The following is a 22,785-nucleotide window of genomic DNA, read 5'->3' as shown; positions in this document are numbered from 1 at the left end:
CAGTGTCAGTGTGACAGCCAAAGGAGGCATTTAAAATAAGCAATGTAAATATTTCAGGCTTCCACAGACAGGGATATCGGACACAGACCACTTCACAGAGACAAAATGGTCTGGGTGTCTGTAGTGACGTTTAAGACAAGGCTTCTGTTTCTCCTTCGATCCATGCCTCGCTGCATTGTCAAGGATAGCCAGGAAGCTTTTGCTAGGAGTTTGTTTGTTCTCCTAAGTCCCGCAGTACAGGACTAACTTATCGGTTGAGAGCATCAGCTGATTGGTCTTAGATTCTAAGTAAATAAGCAAAGTCCTGCATCATCGGGCAAAGCTCAGGCAGAGAGCTGCTGGCTCTCCTTGAGGATGTAGATAGGTAGGAAGGGGCACCCTGTGGACCCCAAGTAAAAGCTTTCTAAAAAAATGTCTAAGTCTGACAACTTACACTGAAGGGGTGCCATGGAACTCCTGGTACCATAACCACTACAATTTGATGTAGTGGTGTTGATGCTTGGAGTGCTCCTCTAACCATTTTAGCTTTTATGTCTATGCTGATATTTTACATGGAAAAAAATGCACCATGCATATCATATAGACATATATACAATGCAGGCTGACAGAGCAGACAGGTCCACTCATATGTATATACAACATGGTGTCTCTTGAAATAAACTCAAAAAGCAAATGCACATGACGTATGCTAAAATTTAATTTTAAAAATGCCTGGATAAGGGCAGCTTTACAATTACAACTCACTGAGTGACAAAGGGTACATGGAGTATAAAACACATATTAGAAATGTTCACTTCTTGGTATGTACCATTGGGAAATAAATATTGATGAAACAAACTGAAACCAATGTGGCTTAGTGGGGAGTTATTTAAATCAGCCAAATCAGAGGCATCATATGTAAGGTATAATGAATACAATAATGACTGGGGGGGGGGGGGGGGGGTCGGGGGGGGAATCGATAGGTTAACTAGAAAATGGGAAGTGATAGCCAAAGAGTGCAAGACAACCCCAAAAAGAACATAAATTTAAATAAATAAATACATTTTAACAAATAAAAATGAAAGTATAGGTATACTGAAATCATAGATGGGTGTGTTATTAAATGAAGATCAGGAAAAAGCTAATATTTTAAATAATATATCAAGGAGTAATCTGTGGCAAGAGATATGCAAATGATTGTGGGGAAAATGTGAGAAAAATTGTGATTGACTTAACCCCTTAAGGACCAAACTTCTGGACTAAAAGGGAATCATGACATGTCACACATGTCATGTGTCCTTCAGGGGTTAAAGGATCACTATAGTGTCAGGAAAACAAAGCGGGTCCCCCTCCCGTGGCGCAGAAGGGGTTAAAACCCTTTCAGTTACCTTAATCCAGCGCCGGGCTCACTCGGCACTGGTGACCTCTCCTCCCCCACCGACGTCAGCTTCCTAGTGGAGCGGAATGCGCAAGTGCCGCGCGCGCATTCAAAGTGTCAATAGGAAAGCATATCTCAATGTTATGCTCAAATTTGCACTTTATGCTTATTACCAGTATACAATTTGCACTTTAGGTATATGGGCAATGTGCGCACTCTTAAGCATATGGTCTGCAAAATGTGATCCCAATTTGCGCCTATACACATGGTTATGTGCTCATATTTTGCACCTTGCAAGATATGCAAGGTACATAGTTTATTTATTCTATTTTTAAGAACTACCACCTAAGCATAGAATTCAAAGACTTCACCACAGAGGGAACAAAACCATTTCCAAACCTACAGGTCAAACAATACAAACTATGATTTTTCGCTGAAGGAAGAAGATATTCCATGATTAGGATGAAATGTGTCCTTAATGACTCCTGTTACTCTCCGGGCACAGTGTTTGTTGTGAATGTCTTCGATTGATGGAAGAGGGACACCAATAATATCTTGAGCAGTCTTTTCTACTCGTTGAAAAGCCTTTAACGAGTAGTAAAGTGATGGTTGGTTACCCTTGAAGCTCAAAATTCAACTCTCATTATTACACATTAAAACAATGAAAATGGGTCAAGTTGCCTTTTCCTACAGAAATTTGAAACTTGAATAATCTTTATGAAAAGAAAAAAATAGCCTGCCCACCACTTTGAAATCCTGAAAATATCATGCAATCTAAAATAAATCATACACAAAATAACTGCTAATTTCTCTGCTATATGTTTCGATATGTAACCTTGGGATATCAGTGTAATGTATGTGTAATTTCTCCAAAAAAATAAACTTTGTAAATAAACAAATGCAGTATTATAGATGCTAATTGTGGTGCCTAGTAATGCAAATGATGGAGTCAGATGTGTTAGAATACTCACTAACAGCCTGTGGTAACTTTATATTACATATTATTCCAGGTCATGATCGTTATCAATAGTAGAGCAAATGACGCAGAATAAGCTGTAGCACAGAATCCCAGAGATAAGCCTATGGCATGGATTTGAAAAAAATACTCACCTGGGCAGAGGGCTTCAGTCCCAGCCCCAATCCAACACAAATGGGACACAGATCCCAGAAGCCTGCTGTGGGAGTCCCAGCTGAAACCAGGGCTATAAGCACCATGGGGCAAAGGCAGGTAAACACTAAGATGGCCGCCAGCGATGGCCAGGAGGCCAGCCACGTGTCCCGAGCCCAGTACAGGGACTAATAAAAACACTGTCCCATCTATTAAGCAGGACATTGAGAACCTATTTTTTTAAAAAAAATACAAAAGCTATTTGCTGCAGACATTGTAGTTGTTAAAACAGAGATCCAGGCAGTTACAGACAGAGTCAGAGTCTCAGAAGAAGACATTTAGGATATAAGGGCAGGCATGTCTTCCCTGAAGGATTCCCTGCAAGACCTGCGCACCTCACACAATACTCTAACCGTACAGATGGCTATGCTGGAAGATAAAAGCAGACGCTGCAATATCAAACTAAGTGGTATCCCTGACGCTGCTCCAGCTGAAGAACTGCCGCACTACCTGCGTTGTCTGGTCTCCACCCTCCTACCACTAACTCAAGCCAAGAAGACTATCTTTGATGGCGTATACTGCATCAACAAATCGCCACAGTCACCGGCATCTGCTTCTAGAGATGTCATAGCAAGATGCTCCACTGCTCAAGACAAGAGGCTCATTATGGCGGCTTTTCAAGGCAAGACACCATACGCCTTTGTATCTGCACAAATCCCCGTCATCCAAGACCTCACTAGAGCTACCCTACAATGTCGGAGATCCATGCGCATGATCACAAGCCAACCCCAGGAGGCTGGTATACCTTACCGCTGGATAGTGCCGAGATTCTGATCTGTCATACGGAACTGTCCTAAAAATATCCTCTCCTCACAAGGCTCCATCTCTTTTAAAGATACTGGGACTCGCTCTGATGCCTCAGGGTTCCCAGGCCACAATAAGACCCCAGATTGGGATCCCTCCAATATAGTCCCTTTCATCCCGGGCAGCACCGTGCCTCAGACCCAGGGACTTGAGCATGCCATACGTTGGGGCAATGCTTTACTCCAGAAATGTTGAAGTTTATGTTCATTTTGACTTATCCTTCAAGTTAGAACACTCACAGATGGACATGTGTTCTTAGCGACCCCATGGAATTTAGCCACACACAACACTATGCACCACAACTGGGCCTGCAACCCCCGCCGCCCCCTTGGTTAGAGGTAACCACTCACATTGGACCTCATGACAAGGAGTTCTACTTACACCCGATAAAACATCTTTCACGGTGACACATGGTGGGCCTAATGAGCACGCTCCCCAGCTGACACTGCTACTTAGCAGTCTACTTATCCTACCATTATATACACTCAGAAGACATCAGCTAAACCCAATTCTTGGACTCTTAGACCACCCTCCAGCACAAAGGGAGGACAAACAAGTTAGAATTAATCTTCTATATACCTATTGCAGTAGTGATTCTTTTCACCACATGTCTTTACTAACTGCTTACCTAATCAATATTGTTTATGTTTTAGATGTTTCTCTATTGTGTTATTTCCGTGAAGAAAAAGAAAATAGTGCAGTAACTCTGGACACACTGTGAAGCTATACTATAATACTCTTGTATATGTTACACTGTTCCAATGTGAACATCTGACCTCTCATGCACTACAAAAATAAAGAACGATAAAAAATGAGCGGCGAGTGTATAAGATATTTAAGGGTACATGTAGTCCCATGGTAAAATCCTTATAATCGCTGATTCCCACACCTCAAAAAAAATACTAAAAAGGTTACTGGGTCCCCATTGACCATATATATTTTTTGCTTAACCCCCGGAACCAAATACACAATGCTGACTGTGGGGGCATGAAGTGCTCTTACTTTTAAGTCACGACCATTTTCTTGACTTGACTGCTACTTCAAATTTACAAAACGTATACCCCTGGGGCGACACCACTAACGCATTGCCTCCAAATGTAAAAAAGATACATAATTTTCCTTTCTAGCACTAGAACAATTACATTAGGCTGTATTGTTAAAGGAACACCATATTGTTAGGCATACAAACATGTATTCCTAAAGCTATAGTGCTCTAGATAGATTTTTGGCCACTGCTTACTTATTAAAATGAACCTTTTTTCCAGCTCCAAGACTCAACCCATGCAACTCGAAAAAGCTTCTCCAGCAACATCACCTGTCTGCTAACACTTCATCCAATGAAATGATTCACAAAGAGAATCATATGGACTAGAAGTGCATGTGCAGCAAGTGCCAGGCTTGTTCAGTCAGATGACTCTCGTAGGGAATCCAATGCTAAACAATGAATGAGCAGCATTTGATGATGTCCGACATAAGAACATAAAATGTCACATGACAGTGAAACTCAGCAGTCACATTGGAAGTGCCTCTAGTGGCCGTCAGGAAGGCAGTCACTAGTTTCTCGAAAACTGCAATGTTTTATGTTGCAGGATTAAAAATACAGGACAATGGCACCCAGACCACTTACTGTATATACTCTAGAATAAGACAAGTTTTTCAGCAAATATTTTGTGCTGAAAACCCCCCACTCGTCTTATACTCAAGTGTCTGTATTATGGCAACTTACATTGCCATAATACAGACAAGGGGCTGTTGGGGGCTGGCAGAGAGCGTTTACTTACCTTTCCTGCAGCTCCTGTCACCTCCCTTCTCTCTCCTCCGGTCCGGTCAGCTCCCACTGCAAGTCTCGCGAGAGCTGCGGGGTCAGAGCTCCGAGCGGCAATCACACCGCGAGACTTGCAGAGGGAGCTGACCGGACCGGATGTGAGAGAAGGGAACTGACAGGAGCTGCAGGAAAGGTAACAGCTTCCTGCCAGCCCCCTCCTACACAGCCCACCCACTGGACCACCAGGGATTGAGAGCCCAACTCCCTGGCCAGCTAACAAGCAGGGAGGGGGACGAATAAAAATATAAATAAAAATTTAAATAATAATAGAATTAAAATAATATATTAATAATATTAAAATAAAATAATAATAATAATAATATAATATATAAAAAAATAATATTAAAATAATTTTTACAAAATAATAAAAATGCCCACCCCCCACCAAGGCTCTGCATCACACACACAAACACACTCTGCATCACACACACACACACACACACACACCGCATTCATTATATACACACACTGTAAATAAATATTCAATTAATGTAATTTTGGGGGGATATAATTTTATTTAGAAATTTACCAGTAGCTGCTGCATTTCCCACCCTAGTCTTATACTCAAGTCAATAAGTTTTCCCAGTTTTTTTGGGTAAAATTAGGGGTCTCGACTTATATTCAGGTCGACTTATACTCGAGTATATACGGTAATTGAGATTTAAGTGGCGTGGGTGCTTTATTGGCCATAGAGGGAGATTTTTTTGGGTTCATAGAATTGCAAAAGATTTCTACACATCAACAGAGAAATATCTTGGACATCTACCGAGAAATGTAGTATGAGAACGAGTTCTCTGTGGAATTTCTTCAGTAATGCATAACGTGTACAGCATTGTAGGTGTTAAGTTACTTTAGCCAACAGAGCATGTGAAATTAAGTAAACATGTTTTTTGTTTTGTTTTTTTGGGGAAAGAGAAAATCAAATGCTTAAAATGGCAATGAAATGCAAGGTGTAATAAAATGAAAAGTGCTGTTAGACTGATAGGGTTAATTAGATTGTAGCATAACAAATATAGGTATTTGATGCTACCACTAATTCTTATATCAGTTTCCAGGTATATAGCTTATTGACAATTTAAAAGCAGTACACAATCAGTGGTCGGTTTTCGTCATATGATTAATTCAGTAGGTCCTACAAAAGCACATTACATTTAGAGGTCACAATTTTTATATACCCCCTGAAAAAATATAATTATTGTGATGGATAACAGCAGACAGATATTTAAAATGTGAAGCAGGTATATATAAAAAAAGAAAGGGGGAGGGGGGGGGGGAGCCTGTCCGGATGTTGCTAACCATAATGTCTCCAATCGACATCAGTTATTCTCAGATGACTGCTCTCCTGACATCGTTCAAATATATCATCACAAAATGCTGGAGGCAGAATACTTCATATGCATACATTTTTTTTGGCATAATATATTTGTAATAAATTAAGTTTCATTTTTTAACCCGCAATCAAATAACACAGTAAAGCATATTATATTTACCCACTCACTCCATAGTAAAAAAGAATTAACCATTTATGTCCACTATTCAAAAATACAATTAGTTCACAAAATAAATACAGCATTAAAGCCTAAATCATTACAACCACTCAATTGTAGCGGTTAATCAAAGTACCTAAAAACTTCTGGCCTGAATAAGTTACTAATTGAAAAGTAACTGTAAACACACAGAGGTTTGGAAACGTCCAAACCTATATGTCTTAAAGGAACATTTAATAAATGCTCAAAAATGCAACTAAATCCTGGTCATTTATTGTGGCTATAAAAACAATAGTATTCATTTAACTTGAACATGGCTTAATAAAATTATTCTGCAGGTCAATGTGCAGAAAAAATATAAAATATAGGTCTAGGATAAAAGTTATGCTATTGCGGTGTGAATATGGATTTGTTAATCTTTGCTAAATATTATTCATTTAAAAATGAACGTTATACATGACTTTTTTATGCAATATATAAAAAGAAAAAAATAGAACAAATGGCTACATCATCATTTCTATTTAGTATGCAAAGTTATTTTTGTCGGTAAATAAAAAAAAAAACGGGTTGCATTACTATATTTAAATATAAAATCATAATCCTACAGTTTAAACACAGGTTAAGGTTCATATATTGCCACATATTTAAAGGCTTTATAAAACAAAATAAAAGGGATTTTAAAAAAAAATGAAAAAAAAATGTTCATGAATAGGATTTTAAAAAACAACGGCTGAAAAACACTAATGTTCTGGAAGTATTACAACAAGAATACACAGATTAAATGACTAACCCAAGGTCAGACATGTAAGAGAACTAAGCCTCTGTGGCAACCATAAAGCATCATTGTAATGCCAATACAGTAATTATGGAATGTCTTCCTGTATTTCAGATTTTTTTTTTTATTATTCAAAGCTGCCTTAGGGACCAAGTTCTGTTTTTCTGCAAATGTCATACGCAGCTAGAGTCGACAGCACTGCAGCACGGTTATAGCAGTGATGTTGTGAGCAGTGAAATAGGATTAGCTTCTTTTGTGCCAGTGAAGCTAACAATGCAGTACAATGCATCACAGGCTGCTTAGGCCTCAAAGGAAAATCATTCATTCAGAGCAGTCAAGTAATTAGGATTATTAAAATTAAAAAAAAACACAACAACAAAACACAGCAACACAAAACAAAAACAAAACAAAATAATTGCCTTGGTCTTGCTTGCCTTAAAAGATGAACATATGCAAATGTCTTCTTCGATATGTTGATTGAGAATCCACCTAATCCTAGTATTGAGGTTTACCATTCCAAGGTGCCGAACTTCACAAATAAATAGCAGTTAGCTTCAGCTGATTTAGCTTCCTGGCTGTGTGAATAATAAATTCAGCTTTTCTCTCGCATTCCTTTTCCCTCCCAGTGGTGACGTGATCACTTCTGCTTGCTAGTCTGGCACCTTTTCAATCCTTGTTTTACGTAACAAGGGAATGCAGAAAGAGCAGATATTTCTGCATTGCACTAAAGAAGCACAAGGCTATCGCCACCTAGTGACTCTTTGGTGTTACATAGTATACAGAGGATACATAATGTGTTATTATATAAAAAAAAAAAAAAAAAAAATATGACATCAAGGAAATACAAAAGTCATTTGGCAATGAAGCATGTGATGGGGGAAATAATACCATCTCAGGAGTAAGGAGACCTCTATTCTCCACAATCTGTCTAGTTTGTTATATAACATGATTTACATTTTTTAGATATTCACGACACAAGTTTCAGTTTTTTCTCTGCCCAAAAAGCACATACATTATTTATTTTAAAATATCAGGAAATATTCTCACTTTTATAATTAATTCAATATTTCAAAAATGTAACATATGTAAACTCATGAGAGAAGGGCCTTCTTTTTGTCCAAGTAAATTTTTGTATGTTGGTGTCACTTGAACAAGAACCATTCAGCCTAACTACTCTGCGCAATTTTCTAAATTTTATATATATTTTCTATATCTAGGATAGCCTTATGCCTATGCCATGCATTACTCAATTCCCTCACTTTGTTAATCTCAACCACTTCAGCTGGAAGGCTAGGCCATGCATCTACTACCCTCTCAGTAAAGTAATGATTCCTAATATCTTAAAACAATACTAAATACAAAAAAGCAATAAGGAAAAGATTAACTTTTAAGCAATACCTCAAGCAGTTTAAAACACATGCTCCTTGCATATGTTTAAAAGGACCACAAAATAAGTCACCCAGGCCTCTTCACTCAATAAAGTGGCCTGGGTGCAATCTTCTTGTCCTTTTAATCCTGCAATGTAAACATTGTATTTTTTAAGAAACTGTAGTGTTTACATTACAGGATTAACCCCTTAACGCTGTTACAGTGTTCTATGCAGTCCCGCATTAAATGGGCTTTAACCCCTTAAGGACACATGACATGTGTGATATGTCATGATTCCCTTTTATTCCAGAAGTTTGGTCCTTAAGGGGTTAAAGCCGTTGCGGCGGCATAGAATGCCGTAACGGCTTTCTATCCCTGGAGGTCCGGTGGACTTACCTTCGTCGCGATCCTCTTCGGGAAAACTGCCTGACAGCCCAGGCAGCCCTCCCACGGCAAATAAGGCCCCCGGGGACCATGTGATCGCTCTCAAAGAGCAATCACATGGCCCCCTATAGCTGGCTGTGGATCTGCCAGCAGGGGGACTGTCAGGACTGTCAGACATTCCCCCTGCTGGTGGGAGGTTTAAAAAAAATATTATTAAACATGTTTAAAATAAATGTATATATAAAATATATATACACATCATATATATGTAACATCATACGTAGTGTATTTTAATATTAATATAAGTACATATAGTATATAGTATTTAAAATACACTTAGAATGACATTACATAAGATATATAAATATATATATATTTTATGTTTATATATATATATATATATGTATATATATATATATATATATATATATATATACACGTATAATTACAAAAATGTAAAAAATATAAAAAAATGTAGAAATAATTCATATATACATATGTAATTTCATTCTAGCTGTATTTTGTTATTTATATATACACAAGAAGTGAGGAGAGCACTCCAGAGGACTTGTTTGAAGAACTTTATTACGTGTAGAAAATCGACGTTTCGACCCTAAGGTCTTTATCAAGATCCTATATACTAGAAATATAGGATGCATAATGAAAGCTCTATATATATATATATATATATATATATAGAGAGAGAGAGAGAGAGAGAGAGAGAGAGAGAGAGAGAGAGAGAGAGAGAGAGAGAGAGAGAGAGAGAGAGAGAGAGAGAGAGAGAGAGAGAGAGAGAGAGAGAGAGAGAGAGAGAGAATTGCAAATATGGAACACCCTACATAATCGCATTCGAAAAAATAGAATAAATTAGATTTCATTTAATTAGAATTCCCATTATCATACCTTAAAAGCACATATAAAATAATCTCGTAGAAAATTCTATGTTGTATTCTAACAAATCGTATATTAAAAGTCATATGCTTAAAAACGAAAATTAAATACACCATATAGAATTGAGATACTCTTTTTTTGCTTTCAAAGTATCACACTTCTAACAAAGTTATTTAGTCTGATACTAGAGTATAATCAGCTCATATTGGCAAGTCTCCCTGCTGTTTGTGCAGAGGATCTGCTAGCCAGGTCTTGATTCATATGAGCTTACAAAAAAAAATAAAGGACCCTTTTAGGATTGAATGAGTTAACATTTAATTAAGACTGTGATCTATTTTTATTTTGATTTGCATTTTCCCAGTATTAACAGAGGCACTGGTACTCCATTAGGAATTGAGGCACTGACATTTCAGTAACTGTTGCAAAGATTTTCTCACATTTAAAGTGTTATTTTATACTGCTACAATCTGTTTTCCCTATGTTTGGCACATATCTAGTATCCTTTGGGTGTTGATATCTACTCCTGATCTGAGCAATTTTCTATTTGCCTTTTTTTATTGTTTATCTATTCAACCTAGGGTGTGGGTTGTTTTTTCAGGTGAAAAAAGGAGGAAGGAGGGCTCAAGGAAGCCCATGTGGAGAGTAATTTGGTAAAGGAGGTCCCTACCTTTTAATAATCCTAAGGGAGAAAACACATAAGTAAATAAAATAGACAGGAAGGTAGTGAGAGGTCAGACAGAGGGGAGTATGTACAGAAAAGCAGCTGCCCACTGAACTGGAGCAAGCTGATTAGTATCCTAATTCAAAAAGTCATAAGTATGACGCGGCTAGGAGAGGCGGGACTGAGCAAGTGACTCAACCAACTACAGACGGACACGAACGGCCACTCACGTGACCGTACACAGCCGGCAGAGTTTATCATCAGATACCAGGGTATTTAAACAGCCCCAGGGAACGGTACAAGTTCATTGCTCCTGACGACGGCGTGCTGAAACGCCGAAACGCGCGTCGAGCTAGCCTTTCAATTATTTATTTATTTTTGCACTCTTATTGGTAGCACTTATGGATTAATTTAAATTGATTTATTTAAGCTATTTAGACAGGAAGGGATATGGTATTCTAGTAGGCATTAGTGGATTATCCACCACTGCTGAGGTACTTAGGGACAGTCTACCCTATACAAGGGTCTCTGTTATGGGCTGAGCAATTTGGGGTTCATTAGGGTCTCTCTTTAGAGTCTGCAGTTTTCCCAGTCTCGCTCCTAAGTTCTCCAGACCACTTGGAACCAATCACTGTGAGGCCACATATCTCTGTGGGGGGGTCTTTTTGACTTTTTGAATTAGGATACTAACTAAGTATTAGCTCCTAAGTTCTCCAGACCACTTGGAACCATTTACTGTGAGGCCACATATCTCTGTGGGGGGGTCTTTTTGACTTTTTGAATTAGGATACTAATCAGCTTGCTCCAGTTCAGTGGGCAGCTGCTTTTCTGTACATACTCCCCTCTGTCTGACCTCTCACTACCTTCCTGTCTATTTTATTTACTTATGTGTTTTCTCCCTTAGGATTATTAAAAGGTAGGGACCTCCTTTACCAAATTACTCTCCACATGGGCTTCCTTGAGCCCTCCTTCCTCCTTTTTTCGTACAATATTTCAGGGTTATCCCCTACTTTGGGAGAGTAATTCTTTAGGGCTATCTGGCACCTATTCATTGGTCATTTCCCCTTTGTTTTGACCTCTGAATTAGAGCCATTATTATCACTATTTACTGTTTTTTCAGGTGTTTAGTGGATATCCCCCCTTTCTTAAAGACCACTGTTTTCCTTCCAATCCATTCAATGGGAAGGATTTCTCCCCCCCTTGTTGTTTTTCTATACCTTCAATTCTTTGTAATGTTCCTCAAACCATTCCTGAACAGTTTTGGTAGTGTGCATTATCCTGTTCAAAGAGGCCACTTTCATCAGGTAACACCATTGCCACGAAGGTGTGTGCAGCAATCCCAAGATAGGTGGTTGGTGTCAAAGTAGCATCCACATAAATGCCAGGACACAAGGATTCCCAGCAGAACGTTGCCCAGTGCATAACACTGCCTCCATCGGCCTGCCTACTTCCCATGGCACATACTGCTGCCATCTCTTCCCCAGGTAAATTATGCACATGCATCATGAGAACTCCAAACTGGCAGAAAACTGTGATGCACTGTATGTTCTGATACCTATCAGGGTCAGCATTAAAATTTTCTGCAATTTGAGTTACAGGTCCATGTGATCAGACAAGATGGACTACACTTTGCTTCCTACATACATCAATGAGCATTGGGCACCCATGACGATGATGCCTGTTCTCTTCCTTGTACCACTTTTGATAGTTACTAACCACTGGAAACCATACAGAGAACAGTCTACAGTCTGACATTTTGGAGATACTCTGACCCAGTCATCTAGCCATCACTATTTGGCGCTTGTCAAAGTCATTCATTTTCACTTGCCCATTTTTTATGCTTACAACATATGAAATTCAAGAACGGACTGTTCTCTTGCAGCCTAATCCCAACAGATGCCACTGTAACGATATAATTCTATTCACTTCACCGATCAGTGGTTTTAAAGTTGTGGTTGATCAGTGTATAGTGTTAGGAATACAGGTTTGTATTCCTGACTTTATATAGTTTCTTTAAAATTCAATTCATGTTGCTGAAGCTTCAGAGATTTCCAAAAAATATATCTGGCTATATGCTAAACCTCTTATCTATGACTTCAGAGCAGACTTGACACAACCCTGACAGGCACAAGATTTTGAACATTACAAACAGCCTTAAGTCATACACAAGGTATCAAGAAAAACTTAAAATGCGGTTTACTTACTTTGCTGAAGATATTCCTTTAGTGGCAAGATCTGCTCTCAGTTTATCACCCACATGTCTATAAATTTCCACAGTGGCTAAAAGTGCAGCTTCCCTAACCTAAAAGGGAAAATTAAACACAAAAAAAGTGTTGGAGGCAAATAAGTTAAACTTTAGATCCTGTTCTTTATGCTATTATGCCTCTAAACCATAAAGTTTTTAAGAGCCACTCCAAGCACCAGAAAAAAATGTCTAGTATGGATGATATGAGGTGCCAGGTCCATCTTTCCTTGCACATAGCTTTATAGTACATCTGTGATTTGTAAATATTTTTGCAGCTACAATCCTGCCCCTTCAGAACCTGACACCTCCTTACTGTGCCCAAATATTAGTATGATGTGTGCACTCAAATTTACATCTTCCCTGGCATATTTAAACAAAACAAAAAACACCTGTCTGTGAATAAGACTGATGGGATTATTTATTAAAATGGGAATTGGTTGGAATTTAAAGTGAATTTAAAATAAAACACAGCAATACTGTTAAAAAAAAGTCAACAATACTTAGAGTTTGGCTATTTTAGCCTTAAATGTGAAATTAACTTTGCATTTCTGTTAAGAGTAAATAACCCAGTGAGATGCAGTTGTGTGACAGCTCTATTCTATTAGTAGCTCAGGCATCAATTACAATCATCAAGCTGGACAGTGGCTGATGGCATAATTTCAGGCTCCACTGAAAAAAAATATGAACTTCCTGACTGGCTGAAGCACTGGAGTTTCCTGTAATGTTTTATAATATTCCTATTACGTCTTGCATGGGAACTTACAAAAACACATTTCCAGTCACTAGTCACTTTTGCAAAACAGAATACTTTCATAGAACTACATTATTATAAAATTAATACACCCTCATGTCCATTTGAATATTACTTTGAATTATGAATGACGGGTATTACATGGTTTGTCAATACATATGAAACATAACAGTCTGTGGAGGGGTAATATTTACAATACAGGTGGAAAGTGAGAAGAAATAGTTAAGAAAATCTAGTATGTTGTCAAATTTTCTAAATTAGGATGATGTAGATTCTACGTGAGGTGGACCTTATGCACTGTGCTCAGAGGATTGAGTGATTGACGCATTAAAGCGGCACTGTCATGGCCGTATCCGGTTTTGTTTTTTTGAACCCCCCTCCCGACTCCACTACATCTAATTGTCCTCCTATTAACCCTCAAATGCCCCTAAGCCCCCATATAACCTATTTTTTTAATCTCTCTTTTCTGCCCGGACCTAGGTCCTGGGCGCCACCATCTTTGTGTGAGTAGATGAATTCCCTGTGGGACAGGTCATCTGCCCATACTAGATAGCGCTGTGAAATTCCCACGCATGCCCAGTTAAAAACTTGGACATTCGCTACGGGAATATTCGTTCGTCAGAAAGACGAATAACTGAATAGAAATTTCAAACGAATGAACAAAGACCTCTTTGTTAGTTTGGTTTATTACAAGGAGAGAGCTACCAGTGCACAGCTTCCTCCTTGTAATATGCAAAAATAGAAGTGTCAGGGAGCAGTGCTCCCCGCCACTTCCTAAGCCCTCCATGTCCTCCCTCCCTTACTCGCTATGCCGCGGGTAGGGGCATGTCTACTAAACAATGAACAGCCAGTGACCCGTGCTGCGTGAGTGGGGGCTATTAAACTGGTGGGGGCTCTGAATGAAAATGGGGCGGACCTACTGTCCTCCCCCCCGGAAACCAAGAGCGGCAGGTGGGGGGCCCTAAATTAAAATGGGGGAGATGGACCTATTGTCCTCCCCCCACCGGTTCTCACCCATGGGCAACGGGTGGGGGCTATAAATGACAATGGGGGGAGGGGGCGAGGGTCACATTTAGCCCCCACCAATTGGCGGCGGGTGGGGGCTAAATGTAACCCGCACCAGGTGACTAGGTGTCCCCAAGCCCCTAGTCACCCCACCATATCCCCCCCCCCCCCCCATCCAAAAAAAAATATTGTTCCTCCCTCACTATTTTTAGGGTCAGGAGAGTAGGTAGGAATTTATGAAAACCAAATACCTGTAAATAAAACAAACTTACCATTTGATGTCTTCTTTTTTCAGCCCCAAAAAACGCCAAATAAAAATCCATAATACCCATCGAATTTTGAAAATAAAATAAAAAACTCAGAGCGCCAAAAATAAAAAAATAAAAATCCTTATGGTAAAAAAAATTAGCCATCTTCATCCATGGAGGGCACAGCACAGACTGAGCTCTGCAGGGCGGGGAAAGGCTTATAAAGCCTTCCCACGCACCGCAATTAGGCTCAGAGTTTTCTGAGTCTCTACATTTACCTGTCATAGCACTCTGATTGGTTGGCTTGAAATTCAACCAGAGTGCTCTGTGTCATTTTACACAGCGTCGGAAAGTTCTTTGGAATTTTCCCATGCTGTGTAATTTGACTGATAACCCTCTGATTGGTTGCTTTTAATCTGAAAAGCAACCAATCACAGTGTTATGAGTCAAATTAGTGGGAATTAGGGAGCTATCTACTAAGCAGCTGCAAGATGCAGCATTTGAATGAAATTCTGATCCGAACAAAGTCCCGAATTGCATCCTACACAAATGGAGAAACTGTTCTCATTCTGTTAGGACGAAATTCGGTAGTTTCGCCGGCGTTCTAAGTGACAGGACTTTCGGGAATACTGACAGGATGCATCGCGTGAACATGAAGGAAAGGTAAGAATTGTGGGAAATTTTCTCTGACCACAGGAAACGGAGCACACTTTGCTCCTCCGCTGGTCATAGATGGTCAGGCATCGGGAAACCTACATAAGACAAATAGTCCCTACTTTGTCTTCGGTTTTAAAGAAAACTAGAGCAGACAGGAAGAAATGAAGAACGGATCCTGACAGAGGGAGAGAAGAGGAATCGATTAAAAAAGGTAAGTTTGCTATAATTGCCGCTTTAAGGGTACCAGGTGGTAGTTTTACTTTCTGTTGCTGTGCGATTGGATAGGTTAAAATGTGTATGTCTGGTCAATAAAATAAATAAAACATTTTTAAAAAAGTATTATGTGATATAGGTATTGCAAATCACTACATTACTACAGATGTTCATCTTTAAATTTGGTGAATAGTACAGAATATGTACATCATGTTCACAACAATTCCATATCTTCTTAAACATACAAAAAAAAAAAAAAAATATTGCAATCTGCAGTATTTGTCTGTTGGTTGCCTAAGAAGCCAGTGAGCAAACCAGAAATAGATACATAATCTGAAACAAAACAGCAGTGCACTAGATCCCATATTAATAGGGGAGATCCTCTAATATGGTCTGTAATATTTTTTAACCATATATTGCAGTGCAAGGGTTAAGAATAGAGCAGACAGGCAGCTGCCCTATTGTTAACCCTCACACAGATGTTGGTGTACTTATTTTTTTTTTATTATTTAATTATTTTTTTAAAATAAAATTGCACTGATTGACTACGACAACTGTGTTAACCTATCCCTAATTGTAAACCATTGAAAAGCCAATGCAAGAAGCAGCTTACATTATTGTGATGCAAGTGCAATAACACGGTCTTTAAAATCTGTGGTTTCTCAGGCTTTTCTCCAGGCCTGTATTTCTTCTCCAACACTCAGATACAACACTAGCTTTGCCAAAGTCACGCTTGAAAGCCAGAGAAAAAGATATGCTCTGGAAAAAATGTTGATAAACCATAAACTTTTGAGATATGCTTTTTGCGAGATTAACACTATTATGGCAGACAGGCACCAAATATGGCTTAACCCCAGGTAAGAGCGCCAAGGAACTTGAGCCCTTAAAACAACTTCAGTAAGATGAGGTTGTTTTGAGGGAAGAGAAAACCTTTATATTTTGTTATATTCCACGGGCATGATTCAGAGAGCAATTTCCCTACATGTCAATGATTTCATAGAGTCAAAGCTTTGTAATTGTTCGAGGGAAAAAAATTAAGTAAAGATGAACCATAGGCACAATCTATGCATAGTGTTTATAAAAAAAAAAAATCTTACCTGAGCATTAGAATCTCCAAATAACAGGCATATGTGGGGTACTAGTTTGCTGACGCCTAATTCTTGGACACCAAACCTGCAACAACATTGCAAAATCAATGTTATTTTTTTTATTATATAATGTGCTTTGTTATGAATGTTTTATATAAAAGGACTTTGCATCAATATTACCCCCTTTGGTTTTTTATATATTTTGTTGTAAACCAAAAAGAAAAAAATTGAGCGAATGACGTAAATAAAAAAAAAAAAAAAAAAAAAAAAAAACCACCTCATAGATGGTAACCCCCAACTACATCCGAAACCCATTCAACTGACTGCAGACCACGTATGAGGAGATTTCAAAGCCCACTTCTAAAGGTATATTCCAAAATCCGCTGCCACTAGTTGCTCAAACTGTCTATATGCTTGTAAAAAAATAAATAAAAAGGAAAGTCCATTAGGAGATCAGGCTAGAGAGCAACTTTGCAGCCAGCAATGTATGCCAGTATCATTATCATTCAAATTTTGGACCATTTCTTCAAAAAGCATTATTGATCCTGTCCAGCATATGAGTACATAGATGTACTTGCGCCACCTTAAAATGAAATTGTTGTAATTAGACTCAATCCTTTAGTTTAATATGGTTTTCTGGAATAGTTGGGGGGGAACAAGCCGTGCCCTTTTATTGCAAATATTTACAGTTTAACCCCTTAAGGACACGTGACATGTGTGACATGTGATGATTCCCTTTTATTCCAGAAGTTTGGTCCTTAAGGGGTTAAGACAAAAAAAATTATATGTCAATATGTATTACAATACAGACACTCCTCACTTACCAAACGGGTTCCAATCCTACGACCCGGTCGTGGAACGAATTGATCGGTAAGTGAGGAGTTAACGGATCCCCTGCTCTGCTGCGTTCTTCTATGTTCGGGAGAAATGTCTCCGAACATAGACAAACGCACAAGAGCAGGGAATCCCTCTAATCTATGCTCGGGGAAATTTCCCCGAACATAGATTAGAAGGATTTCTTGCTCTGTTGCGTTAGTCTATGTTCAGGGAAATATCCCTGAACATAGAACGACGCAGCAGAGCAGGGAATACCGGTCATTCTGCGAGAGAGCTGGTCGTAAGTGCGAGCCGTCGTAAGGCAGGTAGGTCGCAAAACAAGGACCACCTGCAATTCTAACACAAACTCCTTTTGGGCAGGTTTATTTATTTATTTTTTATTATTAATCTTAAAAAGTATGGGGAAAAGGGTGCTGAGCCGATGTCCGAGCTGCATGGGCGTGCTGTAATCTCTCTCCAAGACATCTTTCAACCTAATCCGAATACATCGGGACAATACCCAAAGATGGGACACACAAAAAAATCCCTTGCCTCACAGCAAGCATCGGAGAAGCATCCCCATGGCAAATCTGGAGCCCGAAACATAATTCTTTTGCGACAGCGCAGACCACCAACAAGGCGCACAAGGCCTCAACATGGCGCGCAAGTCATCCCAAGATGGCTAGGTGCCCTCCAGCCAAGTGGGTTCTGCAGGATCGGTGTTCACCACTGACATTGAAATTGGAGATGCACTGAAACATCTTCCCTCCAAGAGCGACATCGCTAATATGTTGGTGGAAATTGGAAGTATCATTCCAATCTTAGCTGGAGGCGATAGGTGTGGATATCTGCCATGTTGGAGATCGAGTTACCTCCATGGAAGACTACCGCAAAGTGTCTTATATACACAGGTGTGACAGTTGCAAGCTGTAGTTTCATCTCATACTCAACTTTTCTCGGAACTGCAACGCACAATAGATGACATTGACAACTGCGGCGGCCGCAACAACCTGCGGATCAAAGGCCTCCCCAGAAACAGACCAGGAAGATTTGCAGGCAACACTAAGTGAGCTCTTCAACCTTCTCCTCCACAGACCACGGGAGGTTCAGGTACTATTTGATCGTGCACACAGAGCACTGAAACCCAGGGGAGCCCCTAATAGAGATGTAATTTGTAGGCTACATTATTTCTCAGTTAAAGAGGACATACTAAGGGCATTACGTCAAACATGCCAGCTGCTTCTATTCCACAATGCTCCCCTACAAATATGCCCTGACAGCTCATGGGCAACACTCCAAGCCAGGAGAACATTAAGACCCATTACCGACCAACTCTGCTTCCCTTTGCCCTTATTGCAACCTATAACAGCTCATCTCATAACCTCTCATAAGTCAGTTTATCAAGATGTTTCGGTAGATCTACCCAAAATCAGAATACCCGATTAGTAGGGAGCCATGCAAGCTATCCAAACCTCCCTAATGCCGCAACGCCAGAGGTGACAATCTGCCTCCAAACGAAGGAGAAACGGTGGAACACTGGGGAGACTCCCTCTCCCGTGACAACAGCACCCAACTAAATGCAGATTATCTCTCCGGGATGTAGACATGTTCAGGACTCTATCTCCTAACCAGACTGCCATATGAAAGTCTTCCTCCCAAAAGGGATCTATGGCAAGAAGGCGCGGGTCCCCTTCAAGGCCACAGGCCGAGGACAAGCAGCACACAGATGGCACAGCTGGACACAACAACCGACAAGGGCACCCAAGCGACCAACCGAATCGGAAGAACAAGCAGAAAAAGTGCAGGAGATCCCCACTAACAAACAGGGCAGAAAACGACCCACTCCACGACCCGAACTATAAGCCCCTCACGCACCCAGCAACCAACGGGTCCGACCCAAGCAGCCGCGAACAGCACAACGCCCCCCTTTGAGTGGGGCCCAAACCCGTCCATGGACACTTTACCAGGCATCCCCCAGAGCTTCACTCACCGACCCTCGCTGCTCTGGAACTGCGGGCCCAACTTCGAGAACCTCGGTTCGGAGGGTCCCTCGCATAACGCCAACAAGACTCTGGCAACTCCGCCTCTGCAGCCTCATACCACGAGGCATCGGCTAAACAGCCCTCGGAGGCACATACAACATACAAAGGACACTTGCAGTACCCGCAGCACATGAAGTTCTCCAAGCATCCAGGGACAACTTCAGAAATGACTCCCACACGTTATTTTATGTTTGACATTTGCAATTTACTTTATGCTTGATATATCTGTTTGTTGACTACTATGCCATTATAAGCGTACCCTCAGCCGACCATAACTTAAACAAGAAACATGCGAACCCCGTTGTCTCTCCTGCCCACCTTACTTCCACACCCAACAGGTCGACAGTCACATAACTGCAGGCCATTTAGACGGACCCTCACCTTTTCTGCTGAGATAGTTACTTACACTAGCTACACTGCCTTACACTAGCTATGGTACAACAGCCTGTCCTCTCATTATCTAACACGACACACACTAATTTACCTGTCTACTCGACTGTATATACAAATGTGCAGACCCACAGTCAAAGTGTTCTAGATGTTATGGTATGACTGTATAGAATATAATATACCATGTTAGAAAAAACCTCAGCTTCTAAAAGCATGAATGCATCAACCCTACATAGGCTCACACAAAAGATCAGCATGTTTAGAATCTTCAAGTATGTTCCTTATGTTTATTCACTCCTTTAATGCTTTTAAACAAGCGATGTTCACTGCACAATATCTACACATAAGCTATTTGAAACAGGACCGATCTTGCTAAATCCCATTTTACCATAAAAATTGTGCAAGTATTAACATGTACCCCACTGTTACAAATGTTCATGAAACACATGTGGAATGCCGTTGGGGTACCACATATGCGTTGTATTATCTATATGCACTGCAAAAATAAAGAATAAAAAAAAAAATCTGACCCCCTCTTTACCAACATTAGTCTTTCACACCGGAAAGTTTGCATCCTCCTGCTCACTGGACATTTCAGCCCAGCCTGCCCAGCCTTCAACTAAAGTAGGATGCTCACAGCCTCGGGACCGCCAAAAGCATTAAACGGCAATTTTCTCTGCTAGACTGGAGCTCTGTGACATGAGATGGCTGGCTGGGGGACGTGGGGAACTCACCACAGGCACATACTGAAGTTAATGTAGGAGACAGTAAGGCTCCATGGAGACACTGATGGTTTTTCTCTCTCTAATTGCCTTCCTACTTTTCCTTCTCAACTACTCTTCTCAGCTAATCCTCTAGACTCTATGATGTCCCTTTCCTTTTTTCACCCCCACTCTGCCCTCTCGAGTTTCTTTTCAATTTAAAATGCATTGTATCCATGCTTAACCCCGCACTACCAGTAGACTAGTGTTATGGAGGCATGTGGGGTATACTTTCTGTGTGGGGATTTAGTTTTGTTTTCTCAACAAGTGTTGGGGGACAGGAATTGGGGGGCTCTCTGGCACTTTGCTTCTTTGGGACAATCCCCAGAGCACAGCGGCGCTCAAAACACGAGGGTTTTCACTTCCCATGCTCAGACAGAACCTCATACACGCTATCCTCGTAATGAAGGGGACATGGGGACTCTGGTCCAACAACACTGAATGAGACATCACATTTGGATGTTCATAGGAGATATGAAGACTGTTATATAGTTAACACAGGTTAATAGGTTTCTATAGTTTTCAGAAAAAAAAAAAGATACATAGATCCATTTTCTTTACTATTATGGGCTAATTGCACAGTCCAGGGTTTACCATAATTTTCATGGATTGTTGAAAGTTGCAGCTCCTTTCAATCCAACTCCTTGACATTTTAGCTTCCCCCTCAACGTAAGCTACATAAATCCTCATACTATCTACTTTCGGTGACCGTGGTACCCCGCCCCCACAAATTGGGATAGACACCGGCGGTAATCTATCCATTTGGCAATACCGTAGTGATAACAAGACAGGTTGCACTACACCTCCTTGCTCTAGACATTCACTTTCATTATCATTTTATTATAGTTACTTTTATTTTATAAACTAGACTCCTATCCAGCCATGGCCACAATACGGATAGTCACCATTAATGCCAGGGGAGAGTCAACAGCACAGAAAAACGAACCTTAGCACTCAAAGATTTCCAAAAAATGAATGCAGACATCGTCTTTGTCCAAGAAACACACTTGATGGGGGATTCAGCCCCGACCCTTAGAAAAAGCAAATTCCCATCAGGATACTTTAATAACTTTCCTGGAGCCAAGAAGAGAGGGGTAGTTATTCTTATAGCATCACAGATCCCTTTTACTTATAAAGAACAATACTCTGACGACTCAGGTAGAATAATACTGGTCAAAGGCCAAACAGGCCATAACATGGTAACATTGGCGAATTTATACCTTCCTAATAAACACCAGGGTAGACTGTTCCGGAAATACCTCAGGATCAGAGACCTTCACAGAGGGTTGACTAGTAATGGGGGGAACATGAATCTATCTCTTGATACGCACCACATCAGAGGTCACAACGTACCAACACTGAGGCACGTTGCCGCTTTAATCACTTGCTAGAAATAGCCCAACTCTGTGATAGAGGAGTGCTGATATGGTCCTATTACTATTAAACGACCACTCTAGGCACCCAGACCACTTCAGCTTAATGAAGTGGTCTGGGTGCCAGGTCCCTCTAGGATTAACCCTTTTTTTATTAAACATAGCAGTTTCAGAGAAACTGCTATGTTTATAATAGGGTTAATCCAGCCTCCAAATCCTCTAGTGGCTGTCCCATGCACTCTACATATACCTTTCTAGCCTATCTCCTCCCTCCCACTCCTCCCAAATCCTCTATATACATACCGTCCTACAAAACGTTCAAATCCTACTCCCACCTTCACTTCCTTTCTATCCTTCTGCACCTTGCAGCTGGTGATGTCTCTCCAAACCCCGGTCCCAACTCAGCAAACCTACCACGTACTAACTCAAGTAACCATACCAATCTCGTACCCATTTCATGTTACTCTTTCTCTAAA

The 22,785-nt window shown here is 40.2% G+C and overlaps 1 protein-coding gene across 30 annotated transcripts in view; it reads right to left on the bottom strand.

Moving 5' to 3' along the window:
• The window catches only part of CLASP2 (cytoplasmic linker associated protein 2), a 266,936-nt gene that overhangs the window by 212,031 nt on the left and 32,120 nt on the right, over positions 1-22,785 (bottom strand). For all 30 annotated transcript variants that reach the window (XM_063451964.1, XM_063451965.1, XM_063451983.1 and 27 more), the window contains exons 6-7: positions 16,937-17,012; positions 12,925-13,022 (exon numbers count right to left, since the gene is read on the bottom strand). In XM_063451964.1, coding sequence (XP_063308034.1) covers positions 12,925-13,022; positions 16,937-17,012 — 174 coding nt within the window. The remainder of the gene's footprint in view (positions 1-12,924; positions 13,023-16,936; positions 17,013-22,785) is intronic.

Source organism: Pelobates fuscus, chromosome 4, assembly GCF_036172605.1.
Source record: "Pelobates fuscus isolate aPelFus1 chromosome 4, aPelFus1.pri, whole genome shotgun sequence".
Classification (NCBI taxonomy): Eukaryota; Metazoa; Chordata; class Amphibia; order Anura; family Pelobatidae; genus Pelobates; species Pelobates fuscus.
The sequence above is the reverse complement of the archived record's forward strand: the minus strand, read 5'-3'. Positions and strand labels throughout refer to the sequence as shown.